The sequence below is a fragment of the Calidris pugnax genome, unplaced genomic scaffold (assembly GCF_001431845.1).
Source record: "Calidris pugnax isolate Ruff unplaced genomic scaffold, ASM143184v1 scaffold615, whole genome shotgun sequence".
NCBI lineage: Eukaryota > Metazoa > Chordata > Aves > Charadriiformes > Scolopacidae > Calidris > Calidris pugnax.
Window position 1 is genome coordinate 128,338 of NW_015091382.1, and position 27,341 is coordinate 155,678.

At 41.7% G+C, this 27,341-nt stretch overlaps 2 protein-coding genes across 3 annotated transcripts in view; both read right to left on the reverse strand.

The window, feature by feature from the left end:
- LOC106899502 (EF-hand and coiled-coil domain-containing protein 1-like) overlaps positions 1-23,144 on the reverse strand; it is a 55,188-nt gene extending 32,044 nt beyond the window's left edge. For both annotated transcript variants that reach the window (XM_014961370.1, XM_014961369.1), the window contains exon 1: positions 22,741-23,144. In XM_014961370.1, coding sequence (XP_014816856.1) covers positions 22,741-23,075 — 335 coding nt within the window. In that variant the 5' untranslated portion in view covers positions 23,076-23,144. The remainder of the gene's footprint in view (positions 1-22,740) is intronic.
- A 1,799-nt stretch (positions 23,145-24,943) lies between these two features.
- Positions 24,944-27,341, reverse strand: part of LOC106899507 (EF-hand and coiled-coil domain-containing protein 1-like) — a 3,267-nt gene continuing 869 nt past the window's right edge. The window contains exons 2-3 of the mRNA XM_014961376.1: positions 27,165-27,335; positions 24,944-25,354 (exon numbers count right to left, since the gene is read on the reverse strand). Of these exons, the coding sequence (XP_014816862.1) occupies positions 24,944-25,354; positions 27,165-27,335 (582 nt within the window). The remainder of the gene's footprint in view (positions 25,355-27,164; positions 27,336-27,341) is intronic.

Consider the following 27,341-nt stretch of genomic DNA (forward strand, 5'->3'; position numbering starts at 1 on the left):
TGCTGTTTCATCTGAGATGATAGATTTTAAAAAACACCACCCCCAAACAGTAGTAGGTCTTTGTAGTGAATGTAGATTTTTTTTTTCTTGGTTTTATTTTCTATAGATAATTTAAACAATTAAATGGGGAGGAAAAAATCAATAGAATATTTGCCAAGGCTTGTATCGTTAAGCCTGAAATCTATCAGGAGAGATCCTTCCCCTCCAAACCACCAATTATGGGTCTTTAAATGATCTTGATTGTACTTATTTCTTGAAGGCACTCACCACAGTCTTTCATTATGGGATCGTTTGCCGCTCTGCAGTGTGCCATGTTGTTCAGTAAATGAGAGAGACTCCAATAATCCTCTGTGAGTGACCTTCTCTCTACTGTGGTGATTAGACTGGCAACAGCAGCCAAAGGTAGGATTTAACATGCTGCGCCTGCATTTCTCACTGTAAATTCCTTGAAGCAGGGCATGAGTACATTAAACGTCATACATCTGGAGGGTCATTAAAAAAAAGATGCTGGCAGTAAACTGAGCCAGCTGTACATTTATGTCCTCGAAGGATTAATGACAGCATCCCACGAGCATGCAGAAGTCTGGTTTGCATTAGCAAAGGCTCATTGAATTGCATTCATCCTGGCCAGAACTGGGATATTTAGGATAAATACTGTTTATTTTCAGGTCCCCATCTGACTGGGAATAGTAATGACCTTAGTTTCAGATGTAAGGGCCACTATTAATGCTTGTTTGAGAAGTGACAGGCTCCAGGTTTGATGAAGGGTCCAAGCTGGTAAAAAAAAAATAACATAAAAAAGCGTGGTGCATAAATTTCATTTTCTAGCAGAAGCATTTGTTTAAAATGCCAGATCATTCCCAGATCTCTAGTTAAAACCCAAACACATCATTAGTAACAAAAAGAAAGAATTTATCACATGCAGATCTGTTTCAGATGACTTTAAAACCACGTCATTCACAACTGCCTCTAGCAGCCTTCAGGTGTCTATACTGGTGATGACAGAGAATATCTTGTGGTGAGATTTCTGGCAGCAGCTCTAAAAATCATTATTTAAATACTCTTATCAGAATAATGGGAATTTAGGCTTTTGGGTCCATGGCAATGTAGGAGGGGCCCGATGGCCTGCATGCAAGTTCCCAGTATCCCTGAAGACCACTGTTTACTTCAGTTCTTAGAAAGGCCACTCAGGATCAAAGGTTACTTTGGAGTGTATCATTACTGTTTAGTAAAGGGCTTAGCACAATCTTGACCCATGGCACAACTTCAATGCCTGCCTTTATTTCAAAAGAGTTTCTTGTGTGCAGCCTTTTAATCAGGTCCAGGCTACTTGAGTCTGTGGGAATGTTTCAATTACTGTATTTTCCAAACTAGACTGTGCGAGATTCTAGGAAATAGAGGTTTTTTTCTGGCAGTCCTGGTACGAGGACATTGCCAGTCTACTTTTATTCAGTTGAATGTATAAAATAACTTTCCTGTTGCAAATGATACCTAGATGTAGGACTCTGATAGCTGGGCTGTGAGAACAGGAGAGGCTTGTTTAATGTGGCTGCTTCGTGCATGTTGCACTATTGCTTGTGATTAACCCATCTTTATAGATGGAGACAACTGGAATATTGTTCACTGTATCCTACCTTCCCAGTATGTATCTGGGAACTCCACGGAGCTGTATCCATCACACTTGGAATTTTGGGGTCTGCTACTTATGCAAGTAACTCTATTTGTTTTCAATAGCAGGGAAGGGAGTCCATGGTGATGCTGTTGCTCAGGAAATAATGAGGTTGTGCCAGCACATCCCAGTCTGAGGGATCTGTGCTACTGGTGTGAACAGGATTTATGTGACTTACTCATGCTGACATCAGCATGACTTCCTTGATAACTCAAGGGGGAGCTGATGCCTCTGTGCTTAGGAAATTGAAATTGAATTCTGCTGCTGCCATATTCTTTTGGCTCAAAACCTGGGAGATCAAACAGGGGTTTATCTCTATTCTCCTAGGGCTACTACTTCAAAGAAATGTATTGTTTTCCTGTATTTCACATCGCCTATGTAAAAAAAAAAAGATCAAAAATAGCCTAAGTTGCAGAAGGACTGAAGATTTCCCTGTACAAGTCGATCAAAAATAGCCTAAGTTACAGAAGGACTGAAGATTTCCCTGTACAAGTCTAAGCCCAGAGACATGACTGTAATGCAATGTAACTCCCTGCATTTGGAGTATTTGTGAACATATTCATAGCAAATACCTCCTAGCTTGTCTGCCCACTGTCCTGTCTGTTGAGCAGATATCAGCTTGTGTGAAAGCTAATCTGTGATGAAATGCTTACAAACAACCCAAGGATAATGTGACATTCACCTTCATCTGGGTTTTATTGCATTCTAAAATAGCAAAGACAGTTTTTTGGAAGGACTGATTTGAATTGTAGAAGTGACTTGAAGCAGAGGTTGTTTATAAAATTGAGCGAGGACCCGATTATTAGTAGTATTTTTAGTTGCTCTTGTGATAAAAATGGTAATCAACTTTTCATATTTTCTTACACAGAGGTAAGCCCAGAGGTTGGAGCTTCAGCATGTAGAACCCAAATTTGAGATCATAAAAATTATATCAGTGGCTCGATTTAAGGCATTTAGAGCTTGGTCTGAGTATGATTCATGATGTTAAATCACCATTCCATATAATAACAAGTTGCAGAAATCCAAACAAAATGTAAGGCTTATAAGAATGTATTGAAATGGATATAAGAAGGTGAAAACTTAGGAACAAGCACACTATGCTTAGAGTTTCATCGTGTTCACTGTTGTGTCTCTGTCAGGGACCTATAGTGGATGCTTCAAAAAAGAAATACAGGCAGAGAGGAAGCCTAGAGCAATCTCTTCCTGGGATCCAATCATCAGCTTTTTGGAATTTCTACACACAGCGTGTGCATATGGGCTTCTGGGGTGTTTTAATGGACGTATAAATGCTTATCCTTATAGCCATGTAAAAGTTTATCTGAGTAAACAGTTTCACAATTTCACAGAACCGTATCATTAATTTTGACAGTGTTATTCCTCCCCATTGAGAATGAGATTGTTGTGGTTAAGTTCTGTGAAGTGCCTGTTTTCTCTTCAGGTTGGCTCTTTGCGCACTGAAAATCCCGGGGTGGGTTAGAGCCTGTTCCTCTAAGGGGCTCCCCAGCAGTAGGCAAAGAGCTGACAGTAATTCATAGTGAGCAGACAAACAACCTCCACTCCTTGCAGAACAATAAAACTCGGCTCCACTTATGTACAGGGCATCAGAAGGCCCCAAAGGTCTCAGGGAGGATTTAAGAAAGAAGTCATGTTTTACTGTTTCCAAGCTCTATCTATTGCTCTGGTCCCACTGAACTGTAAAGCCTGCAGCCCAGCAGACCAAGTTTCACTTGCAGAACAGCCTTTTTACCAAGGGTGGGATTAGTTGACAGGTTTTGTTGGTTTCCATGAGGAAAACTGGATTTTGCACTATAGTTGTGGTGCTGCCCTGTTCAGTGCTGCTCTTGTTGTTGACTTCTCATGTCACTACGTTATTGCGGAAGAAAATATAAGCTGAAAACTCTCAATACATTTATGAGATGGTAGCTTGAAAGATACTCACTCTCTACTCCTTAAAAATCTCCCAAAGATTCAGTGCCTGTAATTCTTTACAATTTGTAGGGTTTGTTCATTTTTAAATAGTGAACATAATGATGTCACTGTCACTAGCAACTGCAGCTTCTGTGGAACCGTGCGGATTCCCTCCCTTCGTGTGGTGGTTCTGGCTGACAGAGCTGAGATTTCAGCAGAAATGCTGAAATCAAAGCAATGTCATTTTGAGGCATCCTATCTGACTTTTCTTCTACAAGATGTATAAAACCAAAATAAGAACTTAGAAACTTCAGTCGTTGCTTGGGAATTGGTCCCATGCACTAGATAAGATCTGTTTGAGATCCATACTGGCATTACACTTCAATTTAGACTGTTTTAATAAAATGCTTTTTTGTTCCCTGTGGGTCTGTGGCCAATTGAAAAGTGCTTGAGAGATCGATTTTTAGCATTTTATATAAAATGCAGCAAAAAACATACACAAGTTTTAGTAGAGCAGCACATGCTGTTACGCATTTATAGTTCTTTGCCAGCATATTGCCTATAACAATGGGAAGAAGTTCCCTAAGTTAAAAGCACACAACAATCCATCAGGGAAAACTTTGTGGGGATTAGACCTGCGACTTTGTAAGCTGATAAAATATGGTTTATTTTTAAAAATTAAATTTCCTGAACAAAGTTCAGAGTCGTTGCTCAGGAATTGGTCCCATGCACTAGATAAGACCTGTTTGATGGCAGTTTGAGATCCATACTGGCACTACACTTGAATTTAGACTATTTTAATAAAATGCTTTTTTGTTCCCTCTGGGTCTGTGGCCAATTGAAAAGTGCTTGAGAGATCGATTTTTAGCATTTTATATAAAATGCAGCAAAAAACATACACAAGTTTTAGTAGAGCAGCACATGCTGTTACGCATTTATAGTTCTTTGCCAGCATATTGCCTATAACAATGGGAAGAAGTTCCCTAAGTTAAAAGCACACAACAATCCATCAGGGAAAACTTTGTGGGGATTAGACCTGCGACTTTGTAAGCTGATAAAATATGGTTTATTTTTAAAAATTAAATTTCCTGAAGCAGAAAACTACAATGTGGTGTTTACAAAACTGGTGAATTCTCCTTGTAGAACAGAATAATTCAGTTGGAAGGGACCCTACAGCGATTATCTAGTCCAGGTGTAACTCTTCTAAATTACTGTTTGCTTTTTAAACTGTCTGTATTTGATATTCATGATGGAGTTCTCTAGAATTCATAGCATGTCTCTTCTCCAAAATATACGTTTATTTGAATAGATTTTAAATGAGATTTTTCTTAATCTAAACAGGTCATTTCATCATGCTCCTTTATGACACATACATTTATCTAGGACTGAAATATCCAGGATAGAGCCTGTATTTTATATCTCCGGTTCTGGCAAGTACACAGTAACCTCTGTAATAATAGATTTCTGAAATAACAAACATTAGTGTCAGAGTTCAAACTATACAGAAGTCCTTGGCCGCATTTGCACAGAACAAAGGAATAACATCTCTTGGGCAAAGTTACTTTCTCATCTTACTATTTAAAACAGAATAGTTATTATTCTGGCGACGTGAATTATTACAATGGTTGAAATAAGTCTAGTAGTACAGTTTGAGTGGTCGTAGTATATTTATTAAGAAAAGCCTACTGCTGTGGGAGCAGCAGTACTGTTTGAAATGAAATGCAGTGTGTTCCTGAGCAGTGCTGTTGGGCTACGTTTGGAGTGACTGCTTCGCTCAGGAGTATGAAGTGACTTGTGCAGGTGGTCTCAATGTGTATTTTTAATAATTGTGTATATTTATATATATTATATTTATAATGTGTACATTTAATAATTTGTATGGTGTCATCTGCTTCAGCTTTCTGTTTTATAGACAGCATCTCAGCCTGATTCTCTGCCATTGTATAGTCAGGCTATACCTTGTTTTAAAGGAAAAGAGGATTCCCCATTAATAAGTTTCAGAATATCTTCATACCTTTTTTCAATGAGATACAATGTTGTATTTCTGCCTGGACTAGAAATGAGAAAAATCCCTTTTTCCAGGGCTACAGAACACCCTTTTCTCTGTCTGGCAGCCCTGACAGTGTGAGAAACCATATTAGACATGCATTTATGGGCAGATAGGGGTGAGGCACTTGTTTATGCACAGAGAATGTAAGGTATCACACAGTCTGTATCATTTATCAGACAGAATCTTTAACATTGCACATATCTGCACATACCAAGCAACCTGGAGCGAGGTGAGAAAATGTAAACAGAGGAATACCAGCATTTGTCCGTGACAGACAGCTGCAAACAGCACACAGGCCAAATAACTGTAAATGTTAAAAAGTATGTATTTTATTTCTGATAAACGTACAGTATTTTGAAAATGCTCTGCTTTCCCCCAGATCCCCGCCTGTGTTGATAACCACCGGGCCAACACTCTTACAAATGATCTTTTTCAATTATGCAGGGAAATATTTGCTGTGCCAGCATGTCAGGAACTCTAAGCCTAGCTTTTCAGATTAAATTTTGCTGTAGGCATGAACGGCTAAAAAAGGATCTTTGCAATATTGGTACGGCTGTCTCTTAGACAAAACCTGACATCTACATTGAATGGGGTGTGCTGGTTTCCAGCTCAGCAGGGAACTTCTCTGGTTTGAATGGAAATGAATTAAGTGATTTGAGAGTGGACAATAGGCATCCCTCAAGCAGAGTCTCGAATGTGAAATCATGACCTGAAGGCAGGGACGTGTGCAGGGTTTTGTCACACTAGGTTTTGGTTGGATTCGTGTCCTACTCCTGGCTTCCCACAGGCAGATGCTTATGAGGAGCGTTGGAGAAATCCTGTGGGGGGTTGTTAATGGGGGAAAGTTTCATCTAAAGCTGAGAGAGTTTGGCTCTCACACTGAAATAGAGGGTTCAGAGATTGTCCAGAATTCTAGCTAGCATTTATCACTATAACTCAGAAATTCTTCTTGCCAGAGTTCATCCATTTTAAATCCCAGTAATATCCAGGTATCAGGAATATTCTGTAGCAATGGTGCTTCCCCCCCTCTTGTTGAGATGCACAAAGAATTAAACAGCATCTGTGAGCTCGTAGTTCATCTTTTCCTATCTTAAAGGTAATCGTAGAAGCATTAACTAACATTGGTAATAGCTGCCTACTTCTGTGGTCGTTACAATCTTAACTTTTTAGACAGGAACACTGATGTGATGGGAAAATGTCAATGATTCTTCCAAGCTACAGTCTGAAGTCTGAGTCAGGGCTAAGCTTAGAGTGTGGGTCCTCTCCAGTTGTAGGTGTTGGGAAGTAAGATTGATTCTCAGAGCAATAACCAGGCATTCTTGCAGATGAAGACAAGGTCATTTTACAGACACTCCTAATATTTAACTATATTTTGTCATTTTCTGTATATTAAAAGTTCAAAGAGAATATTTATGCATGCATTTCCCCTGATATTCACACACCCTATTGCACCCCTAGTCCTTCCCTGGCCTTTCACTGCAGTATGTGTGTGGGTTTGCTCAGTGATTCAGGCAGAGATCTCATCTTTCTATTTAATACCTGCTAAGGTTTGTGTTGTGGTTTTTTTAAGATTGGCATTTTAGTTGCTTTCTTAATCCATGTAACCTTTCGTCAGGCAAAGCACCTCGCAGGGATCTTGTGGTTTAAGATTGGCATTTTAGTTGCTTTCTTAATCCATGTAACCTTTCGTCAGGCAAAGCACCTCGCAGGGATCTCCACAGCTTGCTTTTCCTGCTGTGTAAGAACCACGTTTTCTGTCTGCTCTGAACCTGCCCCTTGCTTTCATGGGATGACTCATAGTTCTTGCATTGGAAGAAACTGAACAATTCTTCCCTATTCATCTTCTTGATTTTGATGAAAACTTTAAGACTTTTTTTTTTTAATCTTTCCTCAGCTCTTTTCCACATCTGCGAGTGGCTAATGTAGTTTCCATGCCTTTTTTCCCCCCCACGCTTGTTGCCTTTTCTGTGCCTTTTCCAGTTTTATTCTGGCTTAGGTGGAAAGATCACAGTTTCCTTTTTCTGATACAGGTGTTGTGTGAATGTGCATAATTATTTTGTCTTGTTCTCTATTTCTTTCCTAATAAATTTTAATATTATGTTTGCTTTCCTCAGTGCAACTCAGCAACTGAACAGATAGATTCCCAGGGTTATAAAGCTGGAAGACACAATTCCCTAGCAGTTTATAATAAGCTCAGGGTCCAGCACTGTATCTGTTCCACTGAAGCTGGAACTAGTTTGTGGGTTGGTTTTTTCTCTCCCCACCCCTCAGAGTGCATCAGTTTTCATTATCACAGTTAACTATCACCTGCCACCATCCAGGCTCCCAGTATCCCAAGATCATGCTGCAATTCTTCACAGCTGATCCTTGGTTTTAACATCTTGGATAATTGACTAATTTTTTACTTTTTATTTTCATTATTATTATATTCTCTAGAAATCAAATTATAATAATGTTATTGTAGCTTTCTTTACCACTTGATATAAAACATAATTCTCCAACTAAAATGCAGACCAAACAAAACATGTTTTCAAGCACTAACCAGGCAGATGACCAGTCCTGGTTAGAATTAGGATAAAACTGAAGTTCTGTATCCAGCTCCCCCTCAGACAGTGAATATTCTGATCTGAATCCAAGCTTTGTGATTCAAATGCACTTGCAGTTGAGACATGAATCCAATTACTGAGGTGAAACTTTCCTGCTTTAAATCCCAGAGATTAATTCAGATTCACCTCTGAACTAGAGTATCTTCTGTGGTGTTTTTAATGAGATAGAAACATCTTGATATGACAGGGTACCCTGTCTTTTAACATCAGTTGATATTTTTAAAATATAAAATCAATAATGTGTATCATCCAGTAAGTACATTAATGATGTATGCAGTATGCATTTGTTTAATCCAGAGGAAAAAAAACGCCCTTTAAACTTAAGGATACACAAGCTAAGCCACTAATTCTTTTTATACCTGTTTTATGGTGCTCACCTCTGACCTGGCACTTTGTCTATTATATTCTGGGCCACATCATGATTTTACAGTTCCATTTATAAAGTGATGGGGAAAAAAAACATCTAGCATTTTCTGAAGCATGGCAATCTTCCCCGAGTCCTGGGAGGATTGTTGTCTTTGAGAAGGTGCCTTATTTTAGGGTTGGTTAAAGCACAACCCAAAGATTCAAAAGCATTGGTTTGTTTAACTTCACCCAAAATAATAAACACCCGCAAGTGGACTGGGGCCTCTGCAGGCTGAATTGATGGATAATTCATAAGCCTGCTTTTAAAAACAATACAGTACATGGTTTTCTTCTGTATTTCAACAGCTCTCCCAGTTCACATTCATCTTGCCTATTGTGAGCTGTTAAACCATTCCCCCTCCAACACAGAACTTGATTAAAATTAAAATTACTTGTTGCCAGTGTTAAAGCTGTATTTTGAGCGGGTTCTCCGACCCTTTCTGAAGGCTGAGTTTCCTGAAGCTGAGGTAGCTCAGCTCCTGGTTACACTGCTCATCCTACTAATCCTGTTCCCTTTGGCACAGCTCAGCATCCCCCCGGTACGGTTGGGTTTGCGCCTGCGGGACCCTTCCAGGCTGTGTTTATCCATGTCAAAGGAAGGGGGTCTGTCTTCCCACCACGGCCGTTCAAGCACCAGCCCCTGTGGTAATGAAATCAGGGCAGCCTACAGCTGGGTGCTGTCTGTGCCTTCGGATGGGCCCCCTTTTTACCGCTCTCAACAGCCTCTTGTTTTGTTTGGTACAAACTATGCGGTTTCATCATTCATTCTGACTGTTTGATTTAAGCTTCCATTCCCTGGGTCAGAAAAAGGCTGGCGAGGGAGGAAGGATGAAAGAAGGTGACAATTTGACAGCTCCTTTTTCACGGTAATGAGCAGAACTGCTCTTTCTTTCCCCGCTCCTGTTCCCCATGGCCTTTTCTTTCTTTATAGAGCCACACGAAGGCAAGAAATTGCCGGTTCAGCTCTGCCTTCCAGGCACCGACTGGATAAACTGGAGGGCTCGGGGTGTCTTTTGTGGGCTCTGCCTATGGAGTCATTGCTTTGTTTAGGGGTAATTTTCTGTTTGTTTCCTGGACATAAAGACAGGTAAATGCAGATTAATAGAACTAAAGTTTTGCCTTGAATACACGAGGCAGCAAAGCATCCTTTACTTCCCGCTGACTTCTGTGCTGCCTGTCACGCTCCTTCACAAAACACAACTCCATGAATTCAGCTGGTCCATGGGAGTCTGCCACAGAAAAGTTTGCTTGGAAGAAGAAGAAATATTTGCTACCTTTCCAGCATTAATAACCCTCTGGTCTAAGAACAACATCTTTTAATAAAGAGGCAATTTAGATTATAAGTAATCTGCATCCTAACTAGAAGAAGAGACTTCTCGGTGGTGTTTGCAGGAGCAGAGCCTTAACTGATAAGGGTTGGAGAACTGCAATTTCAGTAGAAATGACTTTTAGTTCTTCACATGTGCCAGGCCTTAGGCATAGACAGCTTCTCTGGTTTATATAAAATACAGATCTAAACAGCTCAAAACTGATGATTTTAGATCTCTAATCATGATTATCTGATGTGAATTCAGAGCTTAGATCGTTCATATACTGCATAGTATTTACCTAAAAAGCTTTAAATTTATTTACTTTTTAAAGTTTCCTATTTTTAAATGCATCATTCAGAAACTATAAATCATAATGAACAAAACCAACCCAAACCACAGAGAGCAAAGCAGGTCGGTAACAAGAGGAGAGAGGGAACAGAAGAAAACACCACACAAACAGCAGGAAGGACATTATACTACAAAGAACTTTTGTTTTAACAAGGGATAAAAAAGTAGCAAGCAGTAGATTGACAGCACAAGAACAGACCCAGTATATAACTCTTCTGCAGAGAGATCAATCATAACTTTTCTGAAAGATATCAACCCCCCGGCTACACTGACAGGTCTTTCATTCCAAGTCGGTGCATTCACCTGGGAATGTTCTGCCAGTGATGGTCATATTTCACAGCCAGGAGCCTTCTCTTTCTGCAGAACCCGGGCTCCAGCAGTACAGAGATACAGTCTGGCAATTTCAGCTAAGAGCACTCTGATTTCTGGTTTTCTTATTATTTTGTCTCTCTGCTAAAGGAATTGTCCCTGGGGGCTGTGGATAGCACTGGAAATTAAGCAGAGCTCTATACATTCATTAATGGAAACACAGATCTTTCAGGCTAAAGACCAGTTTCTCTCATCACTTTTGCTTATAACTGTTCAAATCTTTTCTGGGGTTTTTTTGGTTGGTTGAATTGGGGAATCTGAATCAAAAAATGTTTCGCATCGAAGGAAACTGCCTCTTCAACATGAAATGTTTCATTTCTTTTTTTATGTCTTAAAATGGTATATTGAAATTCAGTGTAGCTACATTGACTTCATGTTATTTGGATAGGAAAAATCAAAACACTCTAGCAAGAAAATGTCTGAATTATAGACCATAATTTTTCTCCCTTTCCTTTTATTTTTGTCTATGTGAAATCTCGCCTGAAGTAACTTAAATAAGCAACTAGTTTAAACTGTTTCCAGACTATATTTTTGGAGGGTAAACTATTCAGCCTGAGTACTCTGCCTGGGTCTAAATGAAATCAGAGCAGTTGCTAGAGGTGAGTGGTCCAAATCTCTACCTCATTTATGCCAGTTCTGTCAGGCCACTGAATTAGTCCACTAGAAACCACCCTCTTTGGTGTCCCTTTGTTCTGCAGCAAGGAGTATCTATGAGACCTGGGCTTTTAGGGGTATGCCTGTGTTGGGGATTGTAAAATCAGTTGACTGAATTCCAAAGAGGGGGTGACTGTGCTGTGTGGCTCCGTGGCTCAGATGTCCTGCTGATGCAGTGCTCCAGAGTGGGCTCACTGGGGGTCAGCACACTGATGCACAACAAAATCCAGCTGTACCCCCAACTTCATAGAAACTGTTGGAAACCCCACTTTTGGGTATCTTCTGAAGCTGAAATGGGTAGCATAACCTACTTTTCAGCAATTTTCCTAAGCTTTGGCCTTGCTTTGATTGCTCCTATTTCTGGCTTGTGTAATTTTCGGCGAAGCAGAGTGTTATTTAGACCTACCAGCTCCGGGAGTGTGAAAATACTATAGTAGGAGCTCAGCTTAAACCTGACAATGTTCTGCTTTAGACTTGGCTGACCTCGCCACATGCGGTTCCAGAGACTTTTATGTTATGTGAACTAACGCCAAGGACACGTGATGGGGTCAAGTACAGTGAATAAAAGCAGAGCAGATGTGCCGTGAATACCAGATTTTTCACTGGTATGATTAATGTGACATGGCGAACCTTCCCTGAAAGATTCTGCTGTGAAAAGAGACTCTTCACAAAACACAGCACAGGGCCTGATTTTATTCGGGAGATTTAATGAAAGGTTTGGGGTCTTTCCACTGTAATCTGATTCCTAACACTTGGCACCTCTTTTCTTGCAATGGATGGTGTGTGATGTGATGGCAATTAGCACTTGAAGCTCAGGCACCCTTCAGAGAACAGTTTTTTCCACAAACAAGGAGGGACTGCAGCACACAGTCAATCACTGCCTCTACACCTTATTTTTCAAGTGGTTTTAAGGACGATGCTGTGAAGGCTGAAGTTACTTGTTAACAAAAGTAAATTTCTACAGATGCGTCATGCTCGAAGCTTGCATTTGACGTTTATTTTCCAGCCATTTGTTTTTTCCATAAAGTACATTCCTATGTGAAATGGCACTGGGGAGCAGAACACAGCATCCTCTGATACAGGTATCGGCAATAAGGATCAAGCTTCATTCCATGCTTCATGTTTTCAGCCTTTGAGCTGCAACTTTGTGAGCCTTTAAGAACACACATATCTGTTTTTATCAGAATTTGTCAGATTTTCAGATGGGCATTATGAGAAGCTATAAAAGTGTATAAAAATTACTTCTTTTCATAGATAAAGAATTATCTCTGTAAATAACAACTAAGTCAGCTTCTTGATGTATCTTAAAACTTTCAGGTTGCTGCACCTGAGCACACAGATGGGTTCCGTGTCTGGAATTGTGGAAATATCTCCTCTTTCTAATGGATTGTAGCAAACACTTTGACCAGCTGATCCCCCTGCCCTTCTTCTCCTCCTCTTCCCCCCCCAAATCTCAGTCTCTGTGTGAGTTTCCAGTTTGGGATTATCTGAGAATGTGAAGCTTTAAGATCAGATGCAGAGAACGTTTAATCAAAGTTTTACTTACAGTGCGGGGCATTCTTTTCTAGCTTTTTTCCCTAGTTTGAGGGCAGCATTTTTCTTAGGTTGTTAGACTTGAGCACACAAATAGGTTCCGTGTCTGGAATTGTGGAAATATCTCCTCTTTCTAATGGATTGTAGCAAACACTTTGACCAGCTGATCCCCCTGCCCTTCTCCTCCAGCCCCCCAAAATCTCAGTCTCTGTGTGAGTTTCCAGTTTGGGATTATCTGAGAATGTGAAGCTTTAAGATCAGATGCAGAGAACGTTTAATCAAAGTTTTACTTACAGTGCGGGGCATTCTTTTCTAGCTTTTTTCCCTAGTTTGAGGGCAGCATTTTTCTTAGGTTGTGACTGCAGTTTTTCTTAGGTTTTTTAGTGGCTACAGTTCTGAATAGTTGAGATTCAGATTGCCAGGCAAATCTGGCAAACAGAGGAAAATACACTGAGTATCACAAAGAGCATACCCCAAGCCAAGCACTGGGGAGGCAAATATCAGTCTGGATTTTAATCCTCCTGCTAAGCAGGCAGCCAAGATGCTGATAAAGCTGGAAAAATGTAGTGGAGGATGAAGGGAAGAGAACAGTACGCTAAACGTGGCCAGTGAATCAACAGGAGTTCTGAGTGTGGTGAAAAAAATGGGTAAACAGAACAAACTCCAGCAAATATTTGCAGTGCTGCTAAATGACTGTCTGGTGTCATTGAAAGTACAGAAATTGCCTATATGTTATTTCCTAACACCACTGACATTTATTAGCTCATCCCTCAACCTGCTTAGAATCCAGGCACTTTTAAATACAGATCGAATATCTACCTCTGTGCGAGTGTCCTGGCGGTGTCCTGAGTAACGTGATGGTATTTCAAATCATAGAATGGTCTAGGTTGGAAGAGACCCTTGGGATCATCGAGTCCAACCATCTCCCCTACTCTACAAAGTCCTCCCCTACACCATGTCCCTCAGTACCGCATCTAAACAGCCCTTAAACACATCCAGGGATGGTGACTCCACCCCCTCCCTGGGCAGCCTGTTCCAATGCCCGACCACTCTTTCGGTGAAAAATTCTTTCCTAATGTTCAATCTAAACCTCCCCTGTTGGGGCCTCGGTTATGCCAAGGTTGGGGTTTGAGAACTGAGTTTGGCTTTGGGTTTGCCTTTTGGCAAGTTCCCAGTGAAGCCATGGAGTCAACTCATTTTACTTTGTAGATATTTCCCCAGGTCTCCAGATAATTTAGTACTTATATTACGTAGAGGAGCTTTTAAGTAAATGATGACATAGAACGGTTGCCTGTGTGTCTTCTGAAAGGTTAGATTCATTTCTTCTCTGCATGCCTAACTCCAGTGGACAGACAACTGGTTGAAGAAAGCTGCTGAAACAGCATATTTCTTGCAAATCAAAGGAGAGGTTTGAGTGGGTTGGTCCCTCTAGCTTTTCCAGAGTTCGTGGTTCCATGATTTTTTCTGGTGCATAAATAAAAAAGGCTTTTTTCTTGAGTTTTGTTTTGCTATTTAAGCATAATATACACAAATTTCCCTTGAACTGTAGGGTGACTTCACTCATCTTGTTGTATCATTGTTGGTTTGGGGATGTATTCAAGAGATAAGGCTTCCTCCCCTGCAGATCATTAATCCTTCCAGATTCTGAGAGCAGACTATTTTAGCATAACAAATTAACCTGTTTGAAAACTGGGGTTGTCGACATCTGTCTTACAAACTACCTTGTCTATTTCTTGTCTATTTGATATCCTGAAGGAAAGTGAGATGAGGGGCAAAGAGTAAATAAGTGCTTCTTTCTGCTTTCATAGAGCTCCTCCTCTCCTCACTTTCATGAAGTAATTTTCAAGTTCTATGAAGATAAGAAAAAACAGAATGTCTTCCCTTTTTATTTTTCCAGCAGAATATAAAACTTAAAAGAATGCAGAATCCTCTGCTTGTGCCTGAGTGTAGATGATGAGTGGTGTTTGATTTTTGAAGTAACTTATGCGAATTGACAGCCAAAATGACATGCACTGAACCCTCTTGAGATACGGTTGGTTGATTTGCTTTAATTTTATCTCTGGAGGGGCTCAGTGGAGTTGTCGGGTACTTTATACTAAACGTGTGTTTAAGTGCCTGAGTGAAGCACTTGTCAGTGCTCTGGTCCTCTCAGGATCTTGTTGCTGGTGTTTTCACTTCAGATTTGTTGTCAAAGTCTTTGACAACAGGGAGGTAAAGGTAGAAGCCCCAAGTTGAAGCTGCAAGTTACACTTTGAGGTTATATATTCCTACTTTGTCTTACAAAACCAACCTGCAGAAAAAGTAAATGTTTAAAATAGTGCTGGCTCTTCAAAGCATCTATTAAGGAGGTTTGGCAGATTTCCATTCAGTACAAGATTTATTGCCCAGTGATGGTCTCCTATGAGCAGAGGAACGCTCCTCGTGAATTCAACAGGTCGGAGCGTAGGAGCAGCACAGTGGGACCTGGTCATACAGAGACCTTTTAGCCAGGTGGGGAAAAACTGGAGCTCTCTGGCAAGGTCCTTTGCTGCAGGTGCTCTGTGCATGGAAGCAGCTACAGATTTGTCAGGTTTGCTTAAGAAACAACAGAGAGGCCAAGAGTAGGCAACACCCAGCGGTCCTCCTGGCTCCCAGTGAGGTTCTCAGTGAGCTGTAACACTTTGTGACAGGAGCCTACAAACACTGGGCTTAAAGATGCCTTTTCCTTGGTGATAAATAAAGGTTCTTTTTATGCAGCTTTCCTACACTGATGTCGGTTGGCTTTTAGGTCAAGGGAGATGCATAGATCCCAGTCTTGTCAAGCAGATAACTCCATCCCCAGAATAAGCCAAATGCATCGAGTTTGCTGCGCGTGTGGCTGCGTGCAGTGGGATCTGAAGTGTCAGGGTCTGTCAGATGGATGATGTCAAGGTTAATGCCATTCTAAGGTCTGTAAATTGAGCACAACAGCAGTACACGGCAGCGATGTCCTACCACCAGAAGGCACCTAGAAAGCCTTTATGGCAGACAGTGCCACACTGCTAATATTTGCTACAGAAAGGTGCTGTACAGGAGCTCACCCAGGTAATCCAGAGGGTTGCACCTGAGGGCTATCTGTGAGCTAGGACCACTTCGGTTTGATTTTGGTCCTCGCAATGACAGTGAGAATAACAGAATGGTCTAGGTTGGAAGGGACCTTTAAGATCATTGAATCCAACCAGGAAAGTGACTTTGTTCTGGGAGGTGTGCTTTCAAAGTGGTGTAGCCTCTGCCAGGGAGTCCACTTTTACAAAGTGATTTGAAAGGGGTGAGGGGACTAGGTTTTTTCTTTAATTTAAAGTTATCTTTGTGTATGAAATTAATCATTTATTTTTGCTGGCATAAGACAAGATGGATAGTAAGTTGCATCACCTAGAAAGCCTGGGCAGTAAAAGCTGTCCATTTTCTTGGGGAAAGACCATAAATGCAGAAAGGTGTGATGCAGCTTGTCGGGGCAGATGAAGGAGGGGGATGCAGTGTGGGGCTCCACCAAGCTGCTGGTGGGATTTCCAGGCACGGATTCAAGGGAGAATAGCTGCAGAAACACAGACTGCACACCTTCTGGGGAAAAAATAAGCTCTCTGCTATAGGAGGGGCTAGCATGATTCAAATTAGGCAGAGATGGGAAGGAGACATCTTTAAAAAGCAGCTGCTGTGTACGAGAGGACAGAACTATCTCCTTTGGCTTGAATTATGTTTTTTGTTACTGCTGACTAGGGGAGCCTGGGACAGGGCGAAGGCAGCCTCCACGTGTGTGGCATTGCCATTGTCCTCACAGCCATTACTCCCAACACAGCAAATAAGGCAGGCCAGATGAAAAGGAGGATTTAGTGAGAGACCGGGGAAGGGCTCCCAGGAACAAACGCTGTGTAACGAAGAGCCCGGCGCTGCAAAAGGCCAGAGAACTGGCTGCATTGCCAACACCAGAATTAGCACCCAAGTACCAGCTTCCTTGTGGATAAATGGACTAATTTGAATGGATTTGAAGTAAAGGTTTTGATACTATTATGGGAAGCAAGTATTATTAATGTTAAAAAGAACTGAAAGAATCTTCTTGCGTTTGAAATGAAACTAGCCTTTCCATAGAAAGAGATGCTATACATTTTCTTCGATGTCAAGTTCATGTATTTAAATTGCTCTGTACAGTGCTCTCTAGCATATATAACAATATTTTCCATTTTCCCTTTTTATGAAGTCAAAATGTCCCTTTGAAGTGTTTCAAATGAGCAGTAATCTGATTTGCTTGCTGAGCTCATGGCTCTCCCCATATATAACAATATTTTCAATTTTCCCATTTTATGAAATCAGAATGTCCCTTTGAAGTGTTTCAAATAGTCTGATTTGCTTGCTGAGCTCATGGCTCTCCTATAACTAGAGGCATGCGAGTAGCCTAAGATTTATACGATGGGAACATTACTGTTAACTAACTTATTGAAAAACTTAAAATTCTGATTTTTTTTTTTTTTTTTGCCAGACTTCTATGTAATATATAACTTCTTACAGTCTTAAGTAGAAGAAAATATCAGGTACGAGCAGAATTAGAAAATAAAAATGAGGTTACACGAGTTCATCCAGAATAATCTGTTTGAGCGCTCGTGCAGATGGGGCTCTGCAACGTAAGGTTTTGTTTTACCCCCTGTGAGCTCAGCTCCCTGACTGTCACTGTTCCTACTGACTGTCACCAGTCCCACTCCCTGCCTCCTCCAGGGACGTGCTTATCACCTGCAGTTCTTGCTGGTCTTTTGTGTGTTCCCCCACACGGACACCCGCAGCCCCCATTCAAATTCTGTGCCCTCTGAAATAATTCACCTTACAACCGGCAAGTAGTTGTTACTGATGACGCCAGACAAGCAGAAAGCTGTCCAGATTTCCTTTATTTAATGCCTAATTTTTAAAATAGAAGAACAGTGCTGGGATGCCTAAATATAAAACCTTCATTATCATCAGATTGAAGATAACCTACTATATACACCTTCTTTTGTGGAGCAGTGTTTCCTTCCTAGGGCTTTTGTGTTTTCACCTTACAGAGCTGGCTCTCTATCAATTAGGAATATTTCCACGTTCGTCTCCTGTTCTTGGATTATTGATTTGGGTCTGTTTGGTCCATCTTGTTCTATTTTAGAGTAAATGATAACCTGAGAAATTATTGAAAAAATCAGGACATTGCCTCCTAACAGAAAAGAAAAATTGAACTACTTCTGATACAGGATAACCCAAAGCATAAATTAAAAAACCAAACAAAACAAAACACTGGTGACTTCATGAAAGAAATAAATGGGGGAAATTATGCTTGAGGCCTCCACTTTCATATTTATAAGAGAATATGAGGGGATGAAACAAGTCTCTCTGCATTACATACAAAAAAGATTCCTACTCATTAACACATATAAATGCTGATGGATAATTAAGTAATTTGGGAGACAGACCATGCATATGGTCTGCATTTGGTATTTTATGACCCCTTCCACTGACCTCTGTAATTACTGTGCTGCTGGCTACCACAGCAATGTGAAACCTCTCTGAATATCTCCATTATGAAACCTGTTTCAATTCCAAATGACCTTTCTTTGTATTGTTACTCTGGGATCAAAAAAAAGGTTGTTAAATTCTGTTATTCCCTCCAATGCTATTAAATAAAAAAAAACCAACTGTAAACTTTATGAAGTAATTGATTTCTATGCCACCTACAATGTAGCATAGAAAACAGAGCCAACTTATATTTGGTGAGAACAATTCATGTCAAACCAATTTAATTTCCTTCTCTGACAGGAAAAAGGGCTGAATGGATAAAGAGAAGCAGTAGATGGGACACTTTTATTGTAGTAACATTTTTATATGTGGCGTTCTTATAAATAATATTTATAAATCGTAGGAGTATATTAAAATACATGGATGGTGTCACCTTGAGCTGGAGCAAAACTTACTGAAAAAAAATGAGTTTAGGGAATAGCTGTTAATGATTTGCTCTCAAATAATGAGAGTGTATCAAGAGGAGGTCACCAGAATCTGTCCTGGGAACTAGCCAGTGTGTTCATTTAGGCTGCCAGCTTTGGAAAGAGAAATTACAAATGTGCAACTGACACCAAGCTGGGAGGAAATAGCAGCAATTTGGAGGTTAGTCCCAGTATCATTTTGAGAAACTGGAAGAGTAGTCCAAAAATGAAAAAGCTGAGCTTCAGTAATAACAAATGAAAGGTCCTGGGGAAATGAAATCAAGTGCAGTGGTAGAAAATGAGAATAGCTCTCTGGGCAGCACTTCGTAAAAAAAAATGGGGCTTCCATGACTTCCTAAACTCTTCTCTATGCTGGCGTTGTGAATTATGCATTTTTGATATAATAGCAATGATAAAGTATACAATTTCTTGTGACGCGTCTTTTTGCTCTGAAATGAAGCAAACTCATGCTTTCCGGTAAGGAATCTCTTGAAATTTACCTTTAAAGTATCTGAGCTGACTCATTAAATTGACAAGGATTAAAAATAAAAAATAGTACAAACTTCTAGTGGTGGAGAAAATAGGGAACCAAAACCAGAGATGTGTCTCCAGTGTAGGATGAACAGGGTCTGCACCTTGAGACAAGAAGGATCTAGAAACTATTTGGTCAACGAGGTTGGCTTCAGAGCCTGAGTAACGTGACAGGGACGTTTCAAACCCTGATTGAGGAACCTGTGTACTTAAGTCATACAACCCCCAGTCAGCAAACATTTACCAGAGATGTTGACAGCAACATTTTGCATTAAATTTGCAGGAATATGAATCTGTGGTCAGAAAAGGCAACTGTAATTAGGTACCCCAATTCAGGAAAACACTTAATCACTTGCAAGTATTTAAATGCTTTCCTGAATAGATGCAAACTATGTTGCTTCCTGAGTTAGGAATTATAATTTAAGGTCATTGTTGTGATTACAGGCCTAGCTGAGAGCAAGTTGGTGTAAGGGGGAAGGTCTAGAAGTGGGATTTAGATGTGTAAAGAGTTTAAAAAATCTGAAACAAAAAGGAGACAGCATTTTCTTCTTTGCTTTAGAAATGCAAAATTATAAATAGAAGCAGCATGAAAAACTCAGAGAGCGGTCTCTTTGCTTGAAGATGATCCTCTCTGGAAGAAATTAGACTTGGCTGAAGTAAAACAGTGGCCACACCAAGCCAGCTAAGGTGAATTCTCAGGAGTCAAATCTGCAACCTTAAATGCTTTCTGCAGTAGAGTCAAATCCCCACTCATTTCTTTCTGCCTCTACCTTGCAGCATGAGTTCTTGCCAAACCTCAGTCCTGCTTAGATGCTTACAAACTTTTTGTGGTACTTGCAAATGGAGAAAACTGCTCACTGGAGTTTAAACTTAAATACATATTGACTTAAATAACATTCTAAGTAATACACTTGCCAGCTGACTGAGAAACCGGTGGGATGTATCAGCTGTCCCTCCATGTCTGCACCGTGGCCGACTCATCATCTCTCCCCCAACATGTACTTCTTAACACCTCACCCAAACTATGCCCATGGGTTTTTGGGGTTCTGTTCCACGGGAGAAGATGATTCTTTATGAGCAGAAGGAATTTTTGCCACCTGAAGCAGGAGTGTAAGTGAGTAAAGTGAGTGGGACGAGCGGTGATGCTGAAGGTGGTGAGGGCAGAGACCCTTACTGCTGTTAAGCTCTTTATCACAGTAACATTGAGCTCCGTGCTGCTGAACTTACCTATTGGCTGCCAGTTTGGGCATCTCCGTGTCACACGGTGAAATATGTGGAATTATGGTATTCCATGTACTGTGGAGCTGTGGAATATGACCACAGGCCTGCGAGTCTCAATCATCAGTACGTGGTTCTGCTGTTAAACTGTTTAAGAGCCGTGTTGCACGGCCAGGGGGATGGAAGCGCTTTATGGCAAACACAGTCGAGACCTACTAAAGGGTCTTGCCCGTGGAAGCTGCCTGGTCCTGTGCTAAACATACAGCAGGGCTAAAAAAAGGGGTGTAGTTTCCCAATGTCCAGTCTAGCACCATTCCTGAGCTTTACACTCACTTGAAATTAGCGTGGAATTTTAAAATTAATATTACAGAGGAAGATTATCTTGCAAAGAACATGTAATTTACATGTTTAAACTCACACTGTTTGTTTTGATGTAACCCATTAAAAGTTCCTGCTCTGCAAGGCCCGGGTGACATTTCTTTCTGTCTTTAACTAGTTCACCTCTACCTGCTTAAAGGTGATTTTTTACACTTGGTCGTACTTTGGAAAAGCAATTTTGCAGGGCAAGAACTTAACTTCATTGGTGCTTATGTCAGGGGGACTTTGGTGGACTAGAAAAATAGTATGGTCTATCTCAGCACTAAGAGTTGTATCATTCACTCAGATATTCCCATAAACGACAGTCATCTTGGACACCACGTGCCCTCACAGTGTTTTAAAAATCCTATAGATGTTTAAATAAATGCTTTTATCTTCTGCCAGCCCACAGGTATTAACATACACAATGCTTACAGAAAGACACCGGATAAAATGATTATTTTTAGAATTTCCTCCCTTCATAAAGCAGTACAATGGCTATGATGCTACAAATAACTCCCTATGAATTCTTCTTATAAGCAAACAGAGGAAGTATAAGATTAGGAAGAGTCTAGGAGTTCAAAACAGACAATATATTAAAATACTAGTTTTAGTACAGTTAGGAAAAAAAAAAGTTCCTGCTCTGCAAGGCCCAGGTGACATTTCTTTCTGTCTTTAACTGGTTCACCTCTACTTGCTTAAAGGTGATTTTTTACACTTGGTGGTACTTTGGAAAAGCAATTTTGCAGGACAAGAACTTAACTTCATTGGTGCTTATGTCAGGGGGACTTTGGTGGACTAGAAAAATAGTATGGTCTATCTCAGCACTAAGAGTTGTATCATTCACTCAGATATTCCCATAAACGACAGTCATCTTGGACACCACGTGCCCTCACAGTGTTTTAAAAATCCTATAGATGTTTAAATAAATGCTTTTATCTTCTGCCAGCCCACAGGTATTAACATACACAATGCTTACAGAAAGACACCGGATAAAATGATTATTTTTAGAATTTCCTCCCTTCATAAAGCAGTACAATGGCTATGATGCTACAAATAACTCCCTATGAATTCTTCTTATAAGCAAACAGAGGAAGTATAAGATTAGGAAGAGTCTAGGAGTTCAAAACAGACAATATATTAAAATACTAGTTTTAGTACAGTTAGGAAAAAAATATGAAATAATAGTTTTACTTTGAGTCAGTAAAAATATAAGCAACATTTTACTCCATAGGCAGTTTGAAACTTGGGCAGAATTGTCTGGCGCTTAGTAACCATCAATCAGCCCAAGTTTTATCTGAGATAAAAAGCAACAAAACCAGCAAGCTAATAAATTTGTGACTAACGTTCTGAGTTTTGTAATAGGGTACATAAATACGTTTCCAAAAGTGGGGTGTAGCTGGAGAATTTTTTTGTTTGTTTGAGACTCCCACTATATTATTGTGTGGGTTTGGGAAAGCGTTTTAACTTTACTTTTCTGGCGTATGACATACTCTGTCAGTGAAGTGATGAAGTCACAGCAGAGTTGAAACTGGAGGCCAGAAGTTGGCCTTGTGTGTTCTTCTCCAATTTGTTTGAGCTGAACAGCTTTCATAAGAAGTAGAGTATCAGCCATCTGATCACAGCTGGCTTTGGGTGTGGGACTTAACTAGCAGGAAATGTCTGAATGGATAGTAGTCAAAGTGAAAAAGTAGATGTGTTGGAAAAGGATTCTGAAGGACTTCTTTTGTGGCTATTTGGAGATATTTAATAAGCTCCCACCAGTGATCTTCAAGCTAACTTCTGTTCCAATACTGTGATTTTATAGGCATTTTTTGAGGGTGGAACTTACCTGTAGCGCTGCAGTTCCGATTCCAGCTGCTGAATGTAAATTTGCAGATGTGGCACTTCGTTAGCTTTCACCTCCAGCTCCTTCACTTTGCCAAGACTGTTGAGGACAGCGTGTCTCGCCTCTTCAACCTTCTTCCTCATTTCTGCTTGTTCCCTCTTGAGGTTACGGTTGCAGTCTTCCAGATTGACCAGAGCCTCCTGAGAGCTCTTCAGCTCTCTTTCCAGCTCTTGATTGAACCTCATTGCTTCTTCGATTTGCCCATCCCTGGAGCTCCGGATGAGTTCCACCTCCTTCAGGACACTTTGAAGGCACTTGGTCTGGGAGTGGTTCTGCATTAATTGTCTATTAGTCCCTATAAAACAGGTCCCCTCTTCCTTATGGCTAGCATGGCATTTCCGCAGTCCTACCTGTAACGAACAGGAGCAGAAAGCAGGGAGAAATTAATGTGTTTTAAAGCAACTGATGTTTTAGTCAAGACTGAAAATGGCTGGATTGTGTTTTGTTGAGGTTTTTTCAATGACACATAGTTGATCAGTAACTAATAAGCTCCTTTGTGAAATACAGAGACACGGAAACAATCTCTGGAAAGTAGTTTTTAAATATGTACATTTAATTTGAAATTTAATTTTAAAGCTACTCATCGAAGTGGAAAATTAGGTTATTGCACAGGTTTCTGTATAGCTTTAACGTCATTATTTTAGTCTGCCCTCAAAAGGCAGACTAAAAAACATAACTGGAAATATTCTAAGTCATGTTGGGTAGACAGTGAGCAAAGAGCAGCTGGTGGTGCTCTGCACCTCTGATCTTTGTCCTCCTCCTGATTCTCTCTGGGGCCTCTGAGTGGTGGCTCCGTGTTTGGTTGTGACTTCCTTTCACTTTTCACATGAAGATGGTAGAAGTGGCTTTCACCTGCCGTGCCGGAGGCTGGGGAGCTGGACAGGCGGCTACCGCCGATGGTGGTGTCACGCCTGGAGCAGAGGTCCCTGAGCACCATGTTAGGGTTCAACCCAACCTGATCGGCCCCTCCAGGAGTCTCGGTGAGCCCAGCCCGTTGCCTGCTCCGTGCTGTTTCATGCCAGAGTAATTTAACTGGGTTAAGTAGGTGTGTGTTTTGGGCCCCCTGCTGGAGCGGGTCCAGAGAAGGGCAACAAAGCTGGTGAGGGGTCTGGAGCACAAGTCTTATGAGGAGAGGCTGAGGGAGCTGGGGTTATTCAGCCTGGAGAAGAGGAGGCTGAGGGGAGACCTTATTGCTCTCTCCAACTCCCTGAAAGGAGGGTGTAGAGAGGTGGGGGTCGGTCTCTTCTCCCAGGTCACAGGCGACAGGACGAGAGGAAATGGCCTCAAGTTACACCAGGGGAGGTTCAGGCTGGATATTAGGAAAAATTTTTTCACTGAAAAGGTTATCAGGCATTGGAATGGGCTGCCCAGGGAGGTGGTTGAGGCACCATCCCTGGAGGTGCTCAAAAGACAGGTTGATGAAGTGCTGGGAGGTCTGGTTTAGTGATGATGCTCCCTGTTTGTTGTGTGGGTGTCTATTTTTGTCAGTTAGGTTGATGGTTGGACAAGATGATCTTTAAGGTCCCTTCCAACCTAGAAGATTCTGTGATTCTGTGTTTCGCTTGGGCCAGTAGAGAAACCAGCCCCCGAGGTAACGGGGCTCTGTGGGACCTTTATCTGAGATAAAAAGCAACAAAATCAGTGAGCTATTTGTGACCAACGTTCTGAGTTTTGTAATAGGATACATAAATATGTTTCCAAAAGTGGGGTGTAGTTGGAGAATGTATTTTTTTTGTTTGAGACTCCCACTATATTATCGTATGGGTTTAGGAAAGCCTTTTAGCTTTTCTTTTCTGGCGTATGACATACTCTGTCAGTGAAGTGATGAAGTCACAGCAGAGTTGAAACTGGAGGCCAGAAGTTGGCCTTGTGTGTTCTTCTCCAATTTGTTTGAGAAGCTGAACAGCTTTCATAAGAAGTAGAGTATCAGCCATCTGATCACAGCTGGCTTTGGGTGTGGGACTTAACTAGCAGGAAATGTCTGAATGGATAGTAGTCAAAGTGAAAAAGTAGATGTGTTGGAAAAGGATTCTGAAGGACTTCTTTTGTGGCTATTTGGAGATATTTAATAAGCTCCCACCAGTGATCTTCAAGCTAACTTCTGTTCCAATACTGTGATTTTATAGGCATTTTTTGAGGGTGGAACTTACCTGTAGCGCTGCAGTTCCGATTCCAGCTGCTGAATGTAAATTTGCAGATGTGGCACTTCGTTAGCTTTCACCTCCAGCTCCTTCACTTTGCCAAGACTGTTGAGGACAGCGTGTCTCGCCTCTTCAACCTTCTTCCTCATTTCTGCTTGTTCCCTCTTGAGGTTACGGTTGCAGTCTTCCAGATTGACCAGAGCCTCCTGAGAGCTCTTCAGCTCTCTTTCCAGCTCTTGATTGAACCTCATTGCTTCTTCGATTTGCCCATCCCTGGAGCTCCGGATGAGTTCCACCTCCTTCAGGACACTTTGAAGGCACTTGGTCTGGGAGTGGTTCTGCATTAATTGTCTATTAGTCCCTATAAAACAGGTCCCCTCTTCCTTATGGCTAGCATGGCATTTCCGCAGTCCTACCTGTAACGAACAGGAGCAGAAAGCAGGGAGAAATTAATGTGTTTTAAAGCAACTGATGTTTTAGTCAAGACTGAAAATGGCTGGATTGTGTTTTGTTGGGGTTTTTTCAATGACACATAGTTGATCAGTAACTAATAAGCTCCTTTGTGAAATACAGAGACACGGAAACAATCTCTGGAAAGTAGTTTTTAAATATGTACATTTAATTTGAAATTTAATTTTAAAGCTACTCATCGAAGTGGAAAATTAGGTTATTGCACAGGTTTCTGTATAGCTTTAACGTCATTATTTTAGTCTGCCCTCAAAAGGCAGACTAAAAAACATAACTGGAAATATTCTAAGTCATGTTGGGTAGACAGTGAGCAAAGAGCAGCTGGTGGTGCTCTGCACCTCTGATCTTTGTCCTCCTCCTGATTCTCTCTGGGGCCTCTGAGTGGTGGCTCCGTGTTTGGTTGTGACTTCCTTTCACTTTTCACATGAAGATGGTAGAAGTGGCTTTCACCTGCCGTGCCGGAGGCTGGGGAGCTGGACAGGCGGCTACCGCCGATGGTGGTGTCACGCCTGGAGCAGAGGTCCCTGAGCACCATGTTAGGGTTCAACCCAACCTGATCAGCCCCCCCAGGAGTCTCGGTGAGCCCAGCCCGTTGCCTGCTCCGTGCTGTTTCATGCCGGAGTAATTTAACTGGGTTAAGTAGGTGTGTGTTTTGGGCCCCCTGCTGGAGCGGGTCCAGAGAAGGGCAACAAAGCTGGTGAGGGGTCTGGAGCACAAGTCTTATGAGGAGAGGCTGAGGGAGCTGGGGTTATTCAGCCTGGAGAAGAGGAGGCTGAGGGGAGACCTTATTGCTCTCTCCAACTCCCTGAAAGGAGGGTGTAGAGAGGTGGGGGTCGGTCTCTTCTCCCAGGTCACAGGCGACAGGACGAGAGGAAATGGCCTCAAGTTACACCAGGGGAGGTTCAGGCTGGATATTAGGAAAAATTTTTTCACTGAAAAGGTTATCAGGCATTGGAATGGGCTGCCCAGGGAGGTGGTTGAGGCACCATCCCTGGAGGTGTTCAAAAGACAGGTTGATGAAGTGCTGGGAGGTATGGTTTAGTGATGATGCTCCCTGTTTGTTGTGTGGGTGTCTATTTTTGTCAGTTAGGTTGACGGTTGGACAAGATGATCTTTAAGGTCCCTTCCAACCTAGAAGATTCTGTGATTCTGTGTTTCGCTTGGGCCAGTAGAGAAACCAGCCCCCGAGGTAACGGGGCTCTGCAGGACCAGGGACTGCTCATCAGCCCCTTGGTGGGGCTGGCTCCCACCCTCGACTTGCACGGCCACGCTCTGGAGAAGACACACTCCTGATGTTCCTGAGGTGGAGAGCTCTTGGGCATTTATGGCTGGGTCATTAAATGTGGTGGCGCAGGTAAGAACCAAAAAGTTCTTTCTTACTTTGGAAGCAACCCCACAGCGGTGCTAACTGCTCTGGGACTGACTGACTGCCTGTGCCATAGGAAAAGTGTTGTATATACACTTAGGATTGTTAAAATTGTAGAAGACATCAGTTTGGCAGGGTGGTTTTCAGTGCGTCCCCTAAACAGAGGTAACGTCCCACTGCTGAAAACACAACATTTCTCCTTAAAGACTCCATGTAACCAAACTTTGCTAAGAAGTTGATGCTGGAGGGGAAGGAGCAGCCTCGCTCCGTGCCGTGCTCCTTTTCGGAACGGGTCTGGGGATGGTTTTTAACACCGGATTTAGCTTTAGTAGCTTTACCGGAGCAACACCTTCCCCGTTACTGAGGGAGGAGGTGATTAGCGGCGCACTCACCTGCAGGGCCAGGCAGCGGGCGTCGCTGCTCTGCAGGGCGGCCCGCATGTCCTCCACCAGCTCCCGCAGGCTGCCGTTCTCCTCCTCCAGCTTGGCGATGCGATCCTCCGCCTGCTCCAGCGCCACGATCTCCTCGTAGCACTCGGGCGAGCAGGGTCCCGCCGGCCGCCGCTCCGC